The 17,377-nt window shown below is 36.2% G+C and overlaps 1 protein-coding gene across 2 annotated transcripts in view; it reads left to right on the top strand.

The window, feature by feature from the left end:
• Positions 1 to 17,377, top strand: part of SPICE1 (spindle and centriole associated protein 1) — a 64,027-nt gene that overhangs the window by 3,766 nt on the left and 42,884 nt on the right. For both annotated transcript variants that reach the window (XM_050778823.1, XM_050778822.1), the window contains exons 2-6: positions 3,971 to 4,069; positions 7,344 to 7,391; positions 10,961 to 11,104; positions 15,976 to 16,069; positions 16,805 to 16,911. In XM_050778823.1, coding sequence (XP_050634780.1) covers positions 3,971 to 4,069; positions 7,344 to 7,391; positions 10,961 to 11,104; positions 15,976 to 16,069; positions 16,805 to 16,911 — 492 coding nt within the window. The remainder of the gene's footprint in view (positions 1 to 3,970; positions 4,070 to 7,343; positions 7,392 to 10,960; positions 11,105 to 15,975; positions 16,070 to 16,804; positions 16,912 to 17,377) is intronic.

Raw genomic sequence — 17,377 nt, forward strand, 5'->3', positions numbered from 1 at the left:
AATAATATTTTCCCCATTTTTAAGAGTAACATAGGTTCATTATAGAAAGTTTGGGAAAGACAGAAGCAAAGAGAGGTAACCCAATTCTGGCAAACTTTTCCAGCAGGTGCTTTACAGTCAGTCAGACCTGGTCTTGAGTGTCCGCTCTTGGCTCTGCCTGTTATTATTTGTGTGACTTTGAGCTATATACTTTCTCTAAGCCTCTTTTTAAATTTTTTTAAATTTTAATATTTTTAATATTTTAAAATTCTGTTTCAAGTTCCAAGGTACACGTGCGGTATAGGCAGGTTTGTTTCATAGGTAAACGTGTGTCATAGTGGTTTGCTGCATCTATCAATCCATCACCTAGGTATTAAATCTAGTGTGCATTAGCTATTTTTCCTGATACTCTCCCTCCCCTCACCCATCTGCTGCCCGACAGGCCCCAGTGTGTGTTGTTCCCCTCCCTGTGTCCTTGTGTTCTCATCGTTCAGCACTCACTTATAAGTGAGAACTTGTGGTGTTTGGTTTTCTGTTCCTGCATTCGTTTGCCAAGGATAATGGCTTCCAGCTCCATCCATGTCCCTGCGAAGGACATGACCTCGTTCCTTTTTATGGCTGCATAGTATTCCATGGTGTATATGTACCACATGTCTTTATCCAGTCTGTCAATGATGGGTATTTGGGTTGATTCCATGTCTTTGCTATTGTGAATAGTGCTGCAGTGAACGTATATGTGCATGTATCTTTATAATTGAATGATTTATTTTCCTTTGGGTATATACCCATTAATGTGATTGCTGGGTCAAATGGTATTTCTGGTTCTAGGTCTTTGAGGAATCGCCACACTGTCTTCCACAATGATTGAACTAATTTGCATTTCCACCAACAGTGTAAAATTGTTCCTGTTTCTCCAGTCTTGCCAGCATCTGTTGTTTCTTGACTTTTTAATAATCGCCATTCTAACTGGCATGAGATGGTATCTTATTGTAGTTTTGATTTGCATTTTTCTAACAATCAGTGATGTTGACTTTTTTTCATATGTTTGTTGGCTGCATAAATGCCTTCTTTTGAGAAGTGTGTGTTCATGTCCTTTGCACACTTTTTAATGGGGTTGTTTTTTTCTTATAAATTTGTTTAAGTTCCTTGTAGACTCTGGATATTAGCCCTTTGTCAGATGGAGAGATTGCAAAATTTTTCTCGAGTTCTGTAGGTTGTCCATTTGCTCTGGTGATAGTTTCTTTTGCTGTGCAGAAGCTCTTTAGATTAATTAGATCCCATTTGTTAAGTTTTGCTTTTGTTGCAATTACTTTTAACATTTTCATCATGAAATCTTTGCCTGTGTGTATGTGCTGAAAGGTATTGCTTAGATTTTCTTCTGGGGTTTTTATAGTTTTGGGTTTTACAGTTAAGCCTTTAGTCATCCTGAGTTGATTTTTGTATATGGTGTAAGGAAGGGGTCCATGTCTACATGGACCATTAGCAGTCACTCTCCATTCTATGCTCCCTCTAGATGCTGGCGATCACTAATCTATGTCTCTGTGGATTTACTTATTCTGGACACATCATATCAATGATATCAAGCAATAGGGGGCCTTCTGTGTTTAGAACACTTTCAAGATTCATTCACATTGTAGCGTGTATCAGTACATCATTGCTTATTATTGTGAAGTAATACTCCATTGTGTAGATATACCACATTTATTAATACATTCATCAGTTGGTGGACATTTAGGATGTCTCTACTTTTTGTCTGTTCAAAATGCTGCTGTGACCTTTTATGTACAAGTTTTTATGTGGACATATGTTTTTAGTTCTCTTGGATGTAAATATGCGAGTTGAATTGCTGGGTCATGTGGTAACTGTGTGTTTAACTTCTTGAGGAATTGCCAGCTGTTTCCAAAGTGCTTACACCATTTTACATTCCATGAACAATATGTGAGGATTCTAGTTTTTCCATATTCTTGTCAGTGCTTGTTGTTGTCCATCTTTTTGATTATAGCCATCCTAGTCAGTGTGACGTGGTATCTCATTGTGGGTTTGATTGGCATTTCCCTAATGACTAATTACGTTGAACATCTTTTCATGTGTTTATTAGCTGTCTATAGTATCTTCCTTGGAGGAACGTGTATTTAAGCCCTATGTGCATTTTTAAATTGGATTTTTAAAATTGTTGAGTTGTAAAAATTCTTTATATAGTGTGGATTCAAGTCCTTTATCAGATAAAGGATTTGCAGATACTTTCTCCCATTCTATTGGTTGTCTTCATTTTCTTGATTGTGCCTTCGAAGCACAAAAATTCTTAATTTTGATTAACTCCAATTTATTATTTTCTTTGGTTGCTTATGCTTTTTGTGTCATTTCTAAGAAACCGTTGTTTAACCTAAGGCTCATGAAGATTTACTCTTATGTTTTCTTTTAAGCATTTTGTAGTTTTAGCTCTTACATTTAAATCCATGATTCAATTTAATTTTTGAATATGGTTTGAGGTAGGAGTCCAACTTCATTCTTTTTCATATGAGTATCCAGTTGTCCCAGCACCATCTCTTGAAAAGACTATTCTTTCCCCCATTGAATTGTCTTGGCACCCTTGTTGAAAATAAACTGACCATAAATGTAAGAGTTTGTTTTAGACTCTTAGTTCTATTATATTCCGTATCTTTTTAAATGGTACTTATGGCTCTGCTACTTACTAACTGTGTGACCTTCATGGTTGGTTAACCTTTATCTCTTAGTTTTCTCATCTGTAAAATGAAGAATAAATAGTGAGTACCTCATGGGGTTATTGTGAGGATTCAAGAAAATAATGTTTAAAGAGCATAGAATAGTATCTGGCTTATAGTAAGCACACAGTATGTGTAGCTGATGCCATCATTACCACTGCTGCTATCTCATCATTACCATCATAAAACTTAAATGTTATTTTCTAACTTGTATGTGACTTGTTTTCTTTGGCTGAATTGTAAATGCTGAAATTAGATACCGTGTTTAAGAAGTGAATGTTCTTAAGAGAGTACATAGTGCAAGGAAGATTGAGGGCAAACTCTTAAGAAATACTTGTATTTAGACATTTTTATTATAGTAGACAATGTTTTTTTTTTTTTAAAAAAAGTACTTAAGGAAAATACTAGAGTCCTTGTTTTAGGCTTATTGGGAGTAAGGGGGTCAGCTGGAAAGTCCTGTAATTATTTAGGTAGGTTAAAAGGGTCTGCAATAGTAGTCATGTATATGTATTGCTTTTTAAAAGTCATATATATGTATTGTAAAATCCTGGTGTTCGAGGACTATGGGTCTTTTTCTAATTTGGTATAATGTGTAGTCTAGTGTCCTTAGCATTGCTGCTTAAACAGTGACAAGCTAATGTTGGCAATTTAAAAATTATAGTTTAAAATCAATAATTATTAATTTGTTTATCAGCAATAGAAAAAATAATTAGTACCATTTAGCATTATGTGACAGATATGTTAGAAGTGATATCATACCTCATTTGTTCTCTAAAGTTTAGCTACTTTTATTTTCAAGTAAGCACATATGTACCTGGTAGTGATTTTGAGTGTTAGAGTGCTTAAAAAAGAACTCCAACTCTCTTTTGCCCTTTCCTTCCTTCACCTTACGTTCATATTGTTAGCTTGTGACTGGGCTATTTTCTACTAATTGTGAATTTGTGTAACTGATGACAAAGCTTTTGACGACTGTCTTAGTTCTCTGCTTTAGGCCATAATTTCTGCATTCCTAGAGTTCGCTGTTAATCAAATATATAAAAGTTATTGACTTAAGACCTCTTTTATTATAATTATCAGTACCAACTTTTATTAGTTGTAAAATGAAAGAAGTAAGTATTTTATTTTGATAGCCTGTTTGTTTTATCATGCTTAAATTTTTCTTCTGGCATTTTAAAATTTGTTTTTTTTTTCAGGTATCTTTCCCCACTCTGGTGATGCTTATTGTTTTTTCTTGTATTTTACAATTGTGATGTGATTATTATTCCTAGATGTCATTTGTCAGAGTGAACCGCTGTGGTCCCCGAGTTGGTGTAAGAAAGACACCAAAAGTAAAGAAGAAGAAAACTTCGGTGAAACAAGAATGGGATGTGAGTATAGGTGGGATAGTAAATAATGTAACGTTACTCTGGAGGAATGGACACAGTGATACGGCCCTAGTCATGCAAGATGGTGTTCTGAATGGGGCTCATCATGTCATAGGGTGGAATAGGTTTCTGGGCATGTGACATTCTAGGTCTTGGAGGGAAGAGCAGAATCCTTTGGGGGAGGTTTTAAGAATACACACGTCTAGGCTGTAACCTCTATATTCTTTGAAGAACTGGAATCTTAAGGGGATGGAGAGCATATTAAAAAAAAAAGTCTTCTCACTTTCACTCTGAGAACTCACTGCATAAAGGCAACTCTAGCTCACTGGTGTCACTGAAGTCTGTGAATTTTTTCGGTACCTGTTTAAGGTTTGCTCAGAGCAACCAGTGATATCATAACCATGTGAGTGCCAGTTTTGGTTGAAAAAAAATAGGTGACCTTTGCTCTCTTATCCCATGAATTGCTCACTTCCAGAGGTTGATCAGTTTCAGAACAAATATTCTCTTATGGTATAAGACAAGTCTCAAGTACCTGTAACATATATTCTCTGGCTCCTAACCTGAATATTGCCTGGTGTTACCAAGGCGATTTATATCTTTTTTTTAAGAGACAGGGTCATGTCCTGTCAACCAGGCTGGAGTGATGTGATGCCATCATAGCTCACTGCAGCCTCAAACTCCTAAACTCCAGCAATCCTCTTGCCTTAGCCTCCTGAGTAGCTAGGACCATAGGCATGCACCACCACCCCTGGCTAACTTAAAAAATATTTTTTGTAGAGACAGGTCCTTGCCGTGTTCCCCAGGTTGGTCTTAAACTCCTAGCCTCAAGCAATCCCCTCGCCTTGGCTTCCCAAAGTGCTGGGATTATAGGTGAGCCATTGCACCCAGCTAGATTTCTATCTTTTGTAACCTGATACTTTGGTTTGGATCATGAGATTTTAGGTGCCTTTACTTTCCATTGCGAAGAGTAACTAGTTAGGGATTGGTTTGGATCTCAGGGATTCTTTTGGAATTGGAATCTTCTGGTTTGCAATCTACCATGTTAGCCAGATATCCTGGGCAAACTGACAGCCTTTGAAGTGGGGCAGCGGGTCTTCTCTGTGTTTAGATTGTTTTGCTGCTGTCTGATTGGCTATAAAATTTTAATAACAAGGATGTGACTCTAAGATAAGGAAACTGATAAATAGGAAAAAAATTATGTGATAACATATTTTCCGCTTCAGAGTGGTTACTTTGAGAAGTTCAGTACAGTTGACCTTTGAACAACATGAGTTTGAGCTGCATGGGTTCATTTATACATGAATTTCTTTTCAATAAATACAGTTGGCTGTATCCTGGGGTTCCACCTCGACAACGAAAGGTGGATTGAAAATACAATATTTTCAGGATGTAAAACCCATATATGGAGAGCCAATTAGGTGGGATTTGAGTATGTGTGGATTTGGTGTATGTGGGTGTCCTGGATACTGTGGGATGACTGCATTTATTCCAATATGCCAGTATTGCTCAAAACTTAATTGAAACCTACCATTTGAAATTGCATTAAGAACCTTCCTCATTTACTTTTTATTATCTGCAGTGCTGGAAAAATCTTTTGTTATTTGAAGGTAGACTGAACTTGGAAAATAGTCATAAGTCATTTGGAGTAAATGGTTAATGATGGAGAAGAGATCAAACCGATTAATACTGTCTTGATAAAAATAGTGAGACATTTTCTGAAATGGCTTATAGACTAGATTTAAATGCAATGTCAAAAGAAAATGGTTTTAAGCAAGAGTAGTATTGATGGAATTATTGTTTTCTTCCATGAGAACAAATTTTAAGCCTATCACTTATTTGTATGCCTAAGTTTTTAAATGATTATTAAAAATAATTCTCATGATCCTGTAGTTGTACCTTGTACCTTTCTTTTCCTTTTCCTTTTTTTTTTTTTTTTCTTTTTTTTGAGACAAGGTCTCACTCTATTGCCCAGGCTGGCCTCAAACTCCTGGGCTCATGATTTGATCTTCCTGCCTCGGCCTCATGAACCTCCTGAGTAGCTGAGACTGCAAGTGCACACCACCATGCCTGGCTCTTGTACTTTTCTAAATCATTGTAAAAGTAATAACAGTTTTCATACAGAAAAGCCTTGAGCCAAATATAAATCATGGCCAAAAAGTTTAGTCTTTGATCAGAAGCCATTTTTGACTGTTTGTATTCCTCGTCACTTAGAAGTAAAACTAACTTGTTTTATTTCCTGCCTTGCCAAATCTGTGTAGCACAATGACTGAAGTTGCCTTGGAAAGGGCCAAGTTACAGGGTTACTACTTAGAGCTGTGCAGCCTGTGTGCCACACAATTTCAAGGGGTGCTATTTACATGGACTCTGATATTAATTTTAACTTATGGAGTTGTGCAGGGTAGTAGCCCTGCCATGTTAGTTTAGTGCCTGTTAATTTAAGTGACTGTTTTCACATTTTATGAAATTATGCATTGCCCTCAAATTTCATCTTTCATTGTAGTAGCATCAATGCTTAAGATGTTTGCAGACACAAACTGAACCTCTCTGTAGTGATCACACTGTCTTTTTTTTTTTTTGAGATAGAGACTTGCTTTGTTGCTGAGGCTGAAGTGCAGTGGCACAATCTCAGCTCACTGCAGCCTCCACCTCCTGGGTTCAAGCGATTCTCCTGCCCCAGCCTCCTGAGTAGCTGGAATTACAGGCGCCCACCACCAGGCCTGGCTAATTTTTATATTTTTAGTAGAGACTGAGTTTTGCCATGTTGGCCAGGCTGTTCTTGAACTCCTGAGCTCAGGTGATCCACCCGCCTCAGCCTCCCAAAGTGCTGGGATTACAGGCATGAGCCTCTGTGCCCAGCCAGTGAACACAATTTTTTTTAGGAACCTTTAGCGTTGCATTGTGGAATCCTGGGATTCCATAGACTACAGTGTGAAAATTAAAACTTTAGTTAAACTTACTCATTTTGAATATATACTACCATTTATTCATATGTCATATATTCATTTTGAGTATTTTCATTGTTTTAATATAATGTATGACTGCTTGGTGAATACAGTACTTATTTTCTGTAAGACACCTAAAATTAGTCTGTTATTTTCTATAAATAGGACACCTAAAACTAATATGTGTTCATATCTAAATTGAGAATACTGGTTCCCAGAAAGAAAAAATTTTTGGTCCCAGGATTTTGAAACCATTTTAGCCATTAAAATCCAATAAATGTGTATATTTTATAAGAAACTTTTTTTTTTTAAAGAAAGGCCACCTTTTTTTACAGAATACTGTGACTGATCTAACAGTTCATCGGGCAACTCCTGAAGATCTGGTGAGTTTAATATCAAAACTTCAAGTCATTTATTCAGTGTTTTATTTGGTATTTGACTTGTAACCTTTAGAATAGAAACTATAGGCGCTTCCTGGAAGTTGTTCAGTTATGTTTAATCTTGTTTACGTCTATGTAAAATCAAAAAGCCTGGCTTCTGTACTTCCTGATTTTAGCTAGGAATGTCAATTAGTATGTATTAGAGTTTCATTAAATATGTTGTGTTTATAGTTGAAATCTCTTCAGTCTAGTACTGCCCTATATATCTATCTATCCGCCTTTTAAAAAATCTATAGATAGCTTCAGCATTATTTATTACTTCCCTATACAAACATACTGTTCTAGTCAATGTAATAATTTATCCCTTGAGTGTGCCATGTGTATTTCCATGTCTGAGTCCCCATTCCTTACTTGGAACAGTTTCTGTACCTTCTTCTCTACCTGTTCAAATCTTACTTTACTTCCTTATCTTAGTTCAAATCCTACTTTTTTTTTTTTAAAGTTTCCACTTAGGTTTTTTTTTTTTTTTTTTTTTTAAGATTTATTGAGATATAGTTAGCATACCATAAAATTTACCTGTTTAATGTGTACTGTTTGGTGATTTTTGGCATATTCAGAGTTGTGCAACCACTGTCACTATCTAATTTTGGAATGTTTTTTTAACCCCAAAATGAAACCCTGTACCCATTAACAGTCATTCCTTGTGCCCAGTTCTTCCCAGTTTGTGGCAATGACCAATGTACTTCATGCTTTTATGTATTTACGTATTCTGGTCGTTTCATATACGTGGAATACAACACGTGACCTTTTATGTCTAGCTTCTTTGTCTTAGCATAATATTTTCAAGGTTCATCCCTGTCGTAGCACGTATCAGTCTCTGCCCACTGCAGCCTCCACCTCCTGGGCTCACGCCATCTCCACCTCAGCCTCTTGAGTACCTGGGACTACAGGTGTATGCCACCACACCTGGCTAATTTTTGTATTTTTTGTAGACACCGGATTTTGCCATCTTGCCCAGGCTGGTCTCGAACTCCTGGGCTCAAGCAATCTGCCCACCTCAGCCTCCCAAAGTGCTGGGATTATAGGCGTGAGCCACCACGCCTAGCTCATATTAGTTCTATATTCCTTATAATTGCCAAATTATATTCCATTGTATGGATCTACCATTTTATTTATCTGTTGTTCAGTTGGTGGACATTGCATTGTTTCTGCTTTTGTGTTGTTAGGAATAACGCTGCTGTGAACATTCATGTACAAGTTTTTGTGTGAACATATTCAGTTCTTTTATATGTATACATCTAGGAGTAAAATTGCTGAGTCATGTAATTTCTCCATATTTAACTTTCTAAATAATTGTCAAACTGTTTTACAAAGTGGCTGCACCATTTGCATCCCCACCAGCATGTATGAGGCTTCCAGTTTCCCCACATTGTTACTGTCACCTTTTTCACTTTAGTTCTCTTAGTAGGTGTAAAGTGCTGTCTCATGCAGTTTCAATTTGCATTTCCCTAATGATAAATGATGTTAAGCATCTTTTTATGAACTTTTCGGCCATTTATAATATATTCTTTGGAGAAATGTCTATTCAAATACCTTCGTCATTTAAAAATTGGATTTTTGTGCTTGTATTATTGAGTTATAAAAATTATATATGTATTCTGGATATAAGTTCCTTATCAGATATAATTTGCAAGTATTTCCTCCCATTTTCTTAGTTGTTTTTTCAGTTTCTTTATGGTGTCCTTTAAGCAGGGAAGTTTTTAATTTTGATGAAGTCAAATTTACCTGTTTTTTATTTTGTCACATAAGTTTTTAGTATTATATCTAAGAAACTGTTACCTAACCCAAGATTCACAAAGACATACTCCTGTGTTTTCTTCTAAGAGTTTCATAGTTGTAGTTCTTATATGTAGAACTATGATTCATTGTAAGTTAATTTTTCTGTACGGTGTGTGGTGGGAGGGGGGCCCAACTTTGCTAATGGATAATCATTGTCCAAACAGCATTTATTGGAAAGACTATTCTTTCCCCCTTGAATTATCTTAGAACTCTTGTTGAAAAATCGCTTGTCCATAAATATAAACGTTTATTCAGCACTCTCAATTCTATTTCACTGATTTACACGTCAGTCCTTATGCCAGTACCACATTGTCTTGATTACTATAGTTTTCTAGTAAGTTTGAAGTCCTGTTTTTGAAACTGACCAGCAGTTATCTCCTCTGAACTATTACTACCTAACTAAGGCATTGAGTATATGACATCTAATGTATATCATTTGTCTTTATATGGATATGCCCAATCTCCATGGGCAGATTGTTAATGCTTTTGAGAGATACGGACCATATCCTATACACCTTTGTGTACCTGGGAGTCTTAATCCTAGTAGGTGCTCATTAACTATTTACTGAGAATAATAATGATGCCCAACTGACTTAATATTTTTTAAATGAAAAATTTCAAACTCAAGGGAAAATGGAGACAAAAATAGAAATAACTGCCATGTACTGTTCACCCAGATAGAATAGTTATTAAAAATTTGCCATAGTTGCTTCATTTATTGTACCTTTTTCTTTTTTCACGGAAATATTTTAAAGCAAATTCCAGAGAACACATCATTTTGTGCTTACATATTCAGTTTGCATCTTTAAAAAATAAGCCTTTTTTTTTTTCAACATAACCACAGTGCCATTATTACATCCAACAAAAGTAAATATAATTATTTGGTATCATCTAATACCTAGCCCATATTCACATCTCCTCAATTGTCTAAAAAAAAATCTTCATTTGTTTTTTGTGAGTCAGAATCTTTGTGTAATATTTGTTATTATCTCTTTAATGGATTGATTTCTTATTTACATGGCGAAAACTCAGCAGTGCACTTTATCATATATGTTCATGTTCATAGTTCTGAATACTAGAGTACTTATAAAACCAAATATCTGATTTTATTTCTTAGCCACCTTAGTGAACCCTCCCCTCTGACACTTGAGACCTGTGGCGCGTATCTCTTCTTGTACTTCAGGAACTCTACTTCCCTAACATCTATATTTTCAGTGACCCACTTCCACATGAGGCCATTGAAGGGCTATAAACACACTGCATTATTAGTTCTTGGTAGTGATGTGATGATCATGAAATGAGTGTGTCTTTGCCAAAGATGACTTAGTGGATTTTGTACCTTTTACGTTGTGCTCAGTTAGTGTGCGTATATGTGTGTATGTGTATATTTTAAAAAATGCTGGTTTTGACCCATGAATTGATTTTATCATCCATTAAGTGAGTCCCAACCTGTGGTTTGAAAAACACTAGTTTGCTGGATAGTCTTGCAGAAAAGTAGTAGAAATTATTATTTCTTTCTGTGTATCTTTTAGGTAGGTTTACCAGCTCTATATTCTTCTTTAAGATCATTTTTGAAAATTTAGGGGACTGAAAATTTTGGCTATGAATGTATATAAACATGTATATATCGGACCAGGAAAAGTTTAAAAAGTGATGAACTAGAGGAGGTGGTTTCACCATCTGAATAGGCAACTTTGTGTCTGAAAGATTCCTTTATGTACTTTTCTATATAGGTACGCCGTCATGAAATACACAAATCAAAGAATAGAGCATTAGTACACTGGGAACTCCAAGAAAAAGCTTTGAAGAGAAAATGGAGGAAGCAGAAACCTGAAACTTTAAATCTTGAGAAAAGAAGATTGTCTATCATGAAGGAGGTAATGCTAAACTGCATTAGAGTTAGAAAGAGAAGAAGGAGATAAATAGGGTTCTTTTTCCTTCAATTTGATTCACTTTGGAGAGACTCTAGTAATCACTGCGTTCTTATTCAATAATCTACATGTGGACTTCAAAAAAAGCAACAGAGTGATGATTGGAGTCTGGTTTGGTGGTTTGAATTCCTGTTCTACAACTTACCAGCCATGTGACCCTAAGTAAATTATTCAACTTTTCAGCTTGAATTTTGTCGTATTTCAAATTATTATTTGCTTGTATTGCTATGAGATTTCAGTGATATAATACTTATAAAATGAATAGCAAAATCCTTGCTTATTCCTCTTCTTATATGTAAGCTGCTGTAATTATTTTTCTCAGCTTAACAGCAGTGCTGTTAGATTACTTTGAAAAAAAATAATAATGTTGTATGCTTGTCCAACTGAGTAGTAAGCAACTTGTCTTTGGCTTAACCTTTTGCCAGACGTGGGGTGTTTGGATAAGTAATCAGATATGTAGGGATAAACAATATGGGAAATAAGAGGAAACTACAGCAAATAACCTTTTTAAATTTGAGTTGAAGTCATTGTAAAGGAATGTGCTTTGTCTTTAGTGTTGCTCCTTGTTCAGATTGAAGCTTATGTACAGCACTTAGCTGTCTGACCTTTCATGGCAACTTTGAATCATACATGGTCTTTGAGGAATTTGTTAGGCTTCTTATTGAAAGAAAGTCACAGTCTTAGACATCATCAGAAAGAATAATATCTTCCAAATAAATGTTTACATGAGCTTGAGAAAAGAACCGTGGCTTGATTGAGAGAATGCTTCTGTACAGATTATTATCTTTTAGTGATCTTGGACAAGTCACATACATTTAAATGTTATGTGGTAATTCTCAGTGAAAGGCCTAAAAACAGATCTCACCACGAAAAAAGGCAGCCTGCTTGGATTGCATCAGACTCTGGGCTTTTTTTCCTTTCTCTAGTGGTTCCTGCTCATGTCCTGAATTTCTCATACAAGTTATAGATGTGGTAGAAGTAGGTGTTTACAGAAGGGTGGTGAGAGACAGTGAGTGATGTTTCTTTGCCTTCTTTTTGTAGATCTGCTGCTTCAGGCACTAGTGTAGTGGTTCTCAACTCTCACTGCACATTAGAATCAGTCAGAGTCAAGAAGCCCCATTAAAAAATTATGTAATAGCTGGGTGTGGCAGCTCATGCCTGTAATCCCAGCATTTTGGGAGGCCAAGGCGGGCGGATCACCCGAGGTCAGGTGTTCAAGACCAGCCTGGCCAACGTGGTGAAACCCCATCTTTACAAAAATACAAAAATTAGCTGGGCATGATGGCGGGTTCCTGTAATCCCAGCTACTTGGGAGGCTGAGGTGGGAGAATTGCTTGAACCTGGGAGGCGGAGGTTGCAATGAGCTGAGATTGTCCAGGCTGTCTCAACAACAACAACAACAACAAAACCAAAAAAAAAAAAAGCTCCTAAAAATTAGTTGGGTGCAGGGGCAGGTGCCTGTAGTCCCAGCTACTCAGGAGGCTGAGGCAGGAGAATTGCTTGAATCTAGGTTGCAGTGAGCTGAGATCGTGCCACTGCACTCTAGCCTGGGCATCAGAGTGAGAGTCTGTCTCAAAAAAAAGAAAAAAATCTCTCTCTCTCTCTCTCTATATATATAACTATATCTTGACTGTATACCCAGAGATTCAGATTTAGTTGACCTAAGATGTGGCCCCATGTAGGTGTTTTTTAGACAGTTCCTATGTAATTTTAATGTGCTGCAGGGGTCGAGCACCTCCGCTCTTACCGGGATTCAGGTGTTTTCTGTCTACCAGCGTACCTTGGAGATAATTTCCTGTCAGTGCTTAGACATCTACCTTTTCTTTTTGATGGCCAGTAGCATATAGATGTACCACAATTTATTTATCCTGTACTTTATTGGTGAACACTTAGGTTGTGTATTAGAGTACAGTTTAAGCTTCTGGAAATAAAAAAAGACTGTCCTGTATGTTTTGTTTTAAACAAACAAATTTATTTCTGTTTCATGAAACAGTTGAGAGGAAAGTGGTAGCTGGTAGGAAACTCTGCAGTCCTTTATTACACAATTTCTGTCTCTGAATACAGAATGGCCATAGCAGCTTCCTTCAGCTATATGCCAGCCAGCAGGAAACAGGAAGAACGGTGCATGCTACTCCTATTACATGTCACCCAGAAGTTCTGGCATATATCCTGTTGGCCAGAAAGTCATCACATGGCCATTCCCACCTACAAAGATGGTTGGGAAATCTAGCTGTGTAATTGGCTAAAATGCAGGAGTTCTGCTGTTAAAGGAGAAACCAAAAGAACACGGCTGGATACTTAAGTAGTACTGTCAGTTACCCACAGATTGTTTTCTACCTTGCTACTATCAATAATGTAATAAATATCTTTGAAAATGTTTTTGGGTACACATATATTTGTAGGATAAATTCTTAAAAGTAGAATTGCTTAGTCAATGGATATGTGCATCTTTTATTTCAATGTTGGTAAATTTGCAATGTCTCTGTTTAAGGGATGCAGTGGACCAAAGGAAGAAGCCTCCTTACACATATTCACATAAGCTTCATCACTATGTATTAAAGCTAACAGGACCCATCCACCTAAAGCTGGACTCCTAGATTAACATAAATTAAGAGAAAGATCTTTGGCCAGCATCATCTTAGATTTCATTTGCTGTAAGATGTACCCATGCCATGGGAATCAAGCAAATTAGGGTTCCCTCTCACTCATGGAGAGGGAGGCTTTCAAAAAGATCTTATAAATCCCCAAAGTGTAATAACTCCTAAAGTCTCTCTGTAATTCCCCAATTCTACCTGGTGTCTATTACCATGGTAAAAAGGGCTAAGATGACGAGTTTCTGATAATGACTTCTTTTTTTGCAAGGACTGGGATCCTTTGAAAATCCAACATGTGTACCACCACTTACAGGTTTAAGTTTGTGCTCTGCAAACTATTTGAGGAGTAATATATGCAGTTAGGCTTGTGAAAATCAGTTTACCTATCAAGAGGATGGGCTTTATGAGAGGAGTTATAAATCTAGAAAGAAGAAGTAAAAGCCAGTACAGTGATCTCTGACCACTCACACCATTTTTCCCAAGGGCAGGGACTAAGCAGGAGTGTCCAATCTTTTGGCTTCATTGGAAGAAGAAGAGTTGTCTTGGGCCACACATAAAATACATTAACACTAATGATAGCTGATGAGCTAAAAAAAAAAAAAAGTTGTGAAAAAAAATCTCATAATGTTTTAAGGAAGTTTACAAATTTGTGTTAGGCCACATTCAAAGCTGTCCTGAGCCACAGGTTGGACAAGCTTGCACTAGCAGAAGGTGACAGATAATGGCTTTTACATGAGACCTCGTTATAATCAGTATCAGGTCTCAATATGGTTAATAAGATTATTTATAATCTTCATGTGTCAATTCCATCTCTTTGTTTTGATAGGTCAATGCTTTTTAAAAAGTAAACTCTTAAAATTGTTACTAGGAAATAAGCTTTGTGTAATTTTTCTAGTATAGTGAAAGATTATACTCATTCATTCACATTATTTCCTAAGTTTGTAATTGCTTGTACTTGCAAGATGGCTAAGCAGGAGTAGAAATTTGGTTTGTGGGATAATATGATTTAAGTTATAGCAAAATTCTCAAACATCTCTAGAGTGGTATATAGGTTTTCAGTGTTTCCATATCCATCTACCACCCCGTAGGGCTGGGGAAGGGTTGTTGACTGGGACTAGACTCTGAGTCTTCTGGTTCTAATGTGCTCTTGACTTGATACCATTCCAAAGCTTAATGTTTGTGGAAGGAATAAATTCAGGGCTTTCTTCTTACTAAGCCAGCCAACCTGCTTGGCTATAGTGGGGGAAGAAGGGGAAAAATGAAGAATGTGACTCTTGCTATTTTTCTTTCTGTGTCCTAAAACAATAACTGAGGTCACATTATGTATATACTTGATTCCGTAGTATAGAGAAATTCTGGTAAGAGCATTTGTTACCAGGTATTTTATCAATTTGAGTCAGTGTTGGAAGCTGAGCTGTTTCCAAGTACTTTTAACTTAAGAATGCCATCTGGTGGTGGTGCCGCGAGAATTATCTGGCTTTTACTCTAGCCTGTGGCCTTGCTTATAATTATGAAAGTTTCTAAGTTGAAAGTGCATAATCAGAGGCACTACTGTAAATGTTACTTTTTGTGTTCCTACCTCTCCAGGGTAAAAAACTGATTTGTTTTTAAACACAGAAGCCTCACATTTTTTGTTTAATCCTAAAACTCATATCTTATGTCATGTCTTTAAAGTTGTAGGTCATGACACATTAGTGGGTTACATTAGTGGATTCTGAATTCACTCTAGTGGTTGAAACACCTCTAAGTTTATGGCTCAAAGATTCATATCTTTAATCTGTGTTTTTCAAACTATGGATTATAATTTGTTAATGAATTGTGAAGTTAGTGAGTTGCTGCCAACATTTAAAAAATAGAATAGAAATTTACAAGAAAATATCAGTGGTTCTCATGGAGCAAGGTTAATTAAAACTTTTATTTTGTATACACACACAAGTATATATGTATATATGTGTAAATATATTTGCATGTATGTAAATGTCGTGGGTCACAATTGTATTTCTTTGATTGCAGTCAAGTATTTGAAAGCCAGTAATTATTGTCATAGCCCCATCTAGTGGTACTTAAGGATATTACTGCTGAAGGATTTTAGGAAGGTAGCCTATGGTTATTCCATGCTCCTGGCCTTTTTATAGTCTTTTCCTTTGTGATTTGAAAAATTATTTTTATTTGAAAAATACATGTTTATCTGAATAATAACACTTGTCATTAACACGTGTCTAGATTCTTTCTGATCAATACCAGATGCAAGATGTATTGGAGAAATCTGATCATCTAATAGCTGCAGCAAAAGAGCTGTTTCCTCGTAGGCGCACAGGTATTCAATTCAAATAAAAGCTTCTCTTTTTTATTAACTATAGCCCACAACTATTTGGAAGAATTTAAAATCCTTTCTTAGGCATCATATTATTTGTATTACAAGTATTATAGGGTGGATTTACAAGGGTTGTTAGGGTTAGAGTCATTATAATCTGTTTCCTTTCCACTAAGAATATTAACTAGTTGTGTTACAAATAATTCAGCTGAGGAAAAGTAAATTGTTTTAATCTACTAAAATATCTTGTGGTATAAAGTACAGGATTTTGTAATTTTAAAACGTGACTTGAGTAAAGCTTAATTTGAAACCTAAAGCAACTTCAGTCTCTATAAAAGGAACTTTGCCTCTTGTCGGATATACGCATTATTTATTTTAATGTGTGTGTAGTTCATTGTTTATCTTAATCTTCTAGAAACATCATTAATTTTTTGTGTAAGGTTGGAATTCCGGCTTGCCAATTTATTAGTGTTACTCTAGGCTAGTTACTTAATGTCTGTGAGTTTCAGTTTACTGATCTGTAAAATAGTAATAGTACTTACAGGGTTTTATCACAGTAAAATGAGTTAATATATGTAAGTATGTTTAGAACAGTGCCTGGCATATAGTAAGCACTACATTAATGTGAGCTGCTGTTTAAGATTTTCATATGATGATGCAAACCAATGGCAGTATATAGCTTGTGAAGTCAATTTAATTAAATGAAACAAATCATCACAACTTCTTTTCCTTTTGCAGGGTTTCCAAATATAACAGTGGCTCCTGATTCCTCTCAGGGTCCCATTGTGGTAAATCAAGACCCTGTGACCCAATCTGTCTTTAATGAGTCTGTCATAGAACCTCAGGTAATGTGTTCTACTCACAGCTATAACACTCATGCTGAAAGGAAGTTTAAGTTGATATAGGCCTTGTAAATATTTTAAAAGTTTAAATATCAACAAGTGCTAGTTGTGGTTGCTAGATTTGCTGTTACTTAAGTGTATTGCACTTTCTGTGAGTAATGTTTGTACCAAACAAGACTGGATAATAATAGCTAACATTTATTGAGTGCTTACCTAGTAGGTGTATATACTGTTGTTATCCCCATTTGGCAGGTGAAGAAACTGAAGCTGAGAAAATTTAAGTGACTTGGCCAAGATCACATAGTTTGCATCAGAGATGGGATTCAAATCTAGGCCACGTGGCTCCACAAGACTGCCACCATCAATCATTGTGGAAACAGCAGGGAGTCTTTCCACTTGGAGTCAGGTGGATCTACTTACTAGCTATTTGATCTTGAGCTGATTTCTTAAAATATCTGGGTGGGCTCAG

Source organism: Macaca thibetana, chromosome 2 (assembly GCF_024542745.1).
Source record: "Macaca thibetana thibetana isolate TM-01 chromosome 2, ASM2454274v1, whole genome shotgun sequence".
Classification (NCBI taxonomy): Eukaryota; Metazoa; Chordata; class Mammalia; order Primates; family Cercopithecidae; genus Macaca; species Macaca thibetana.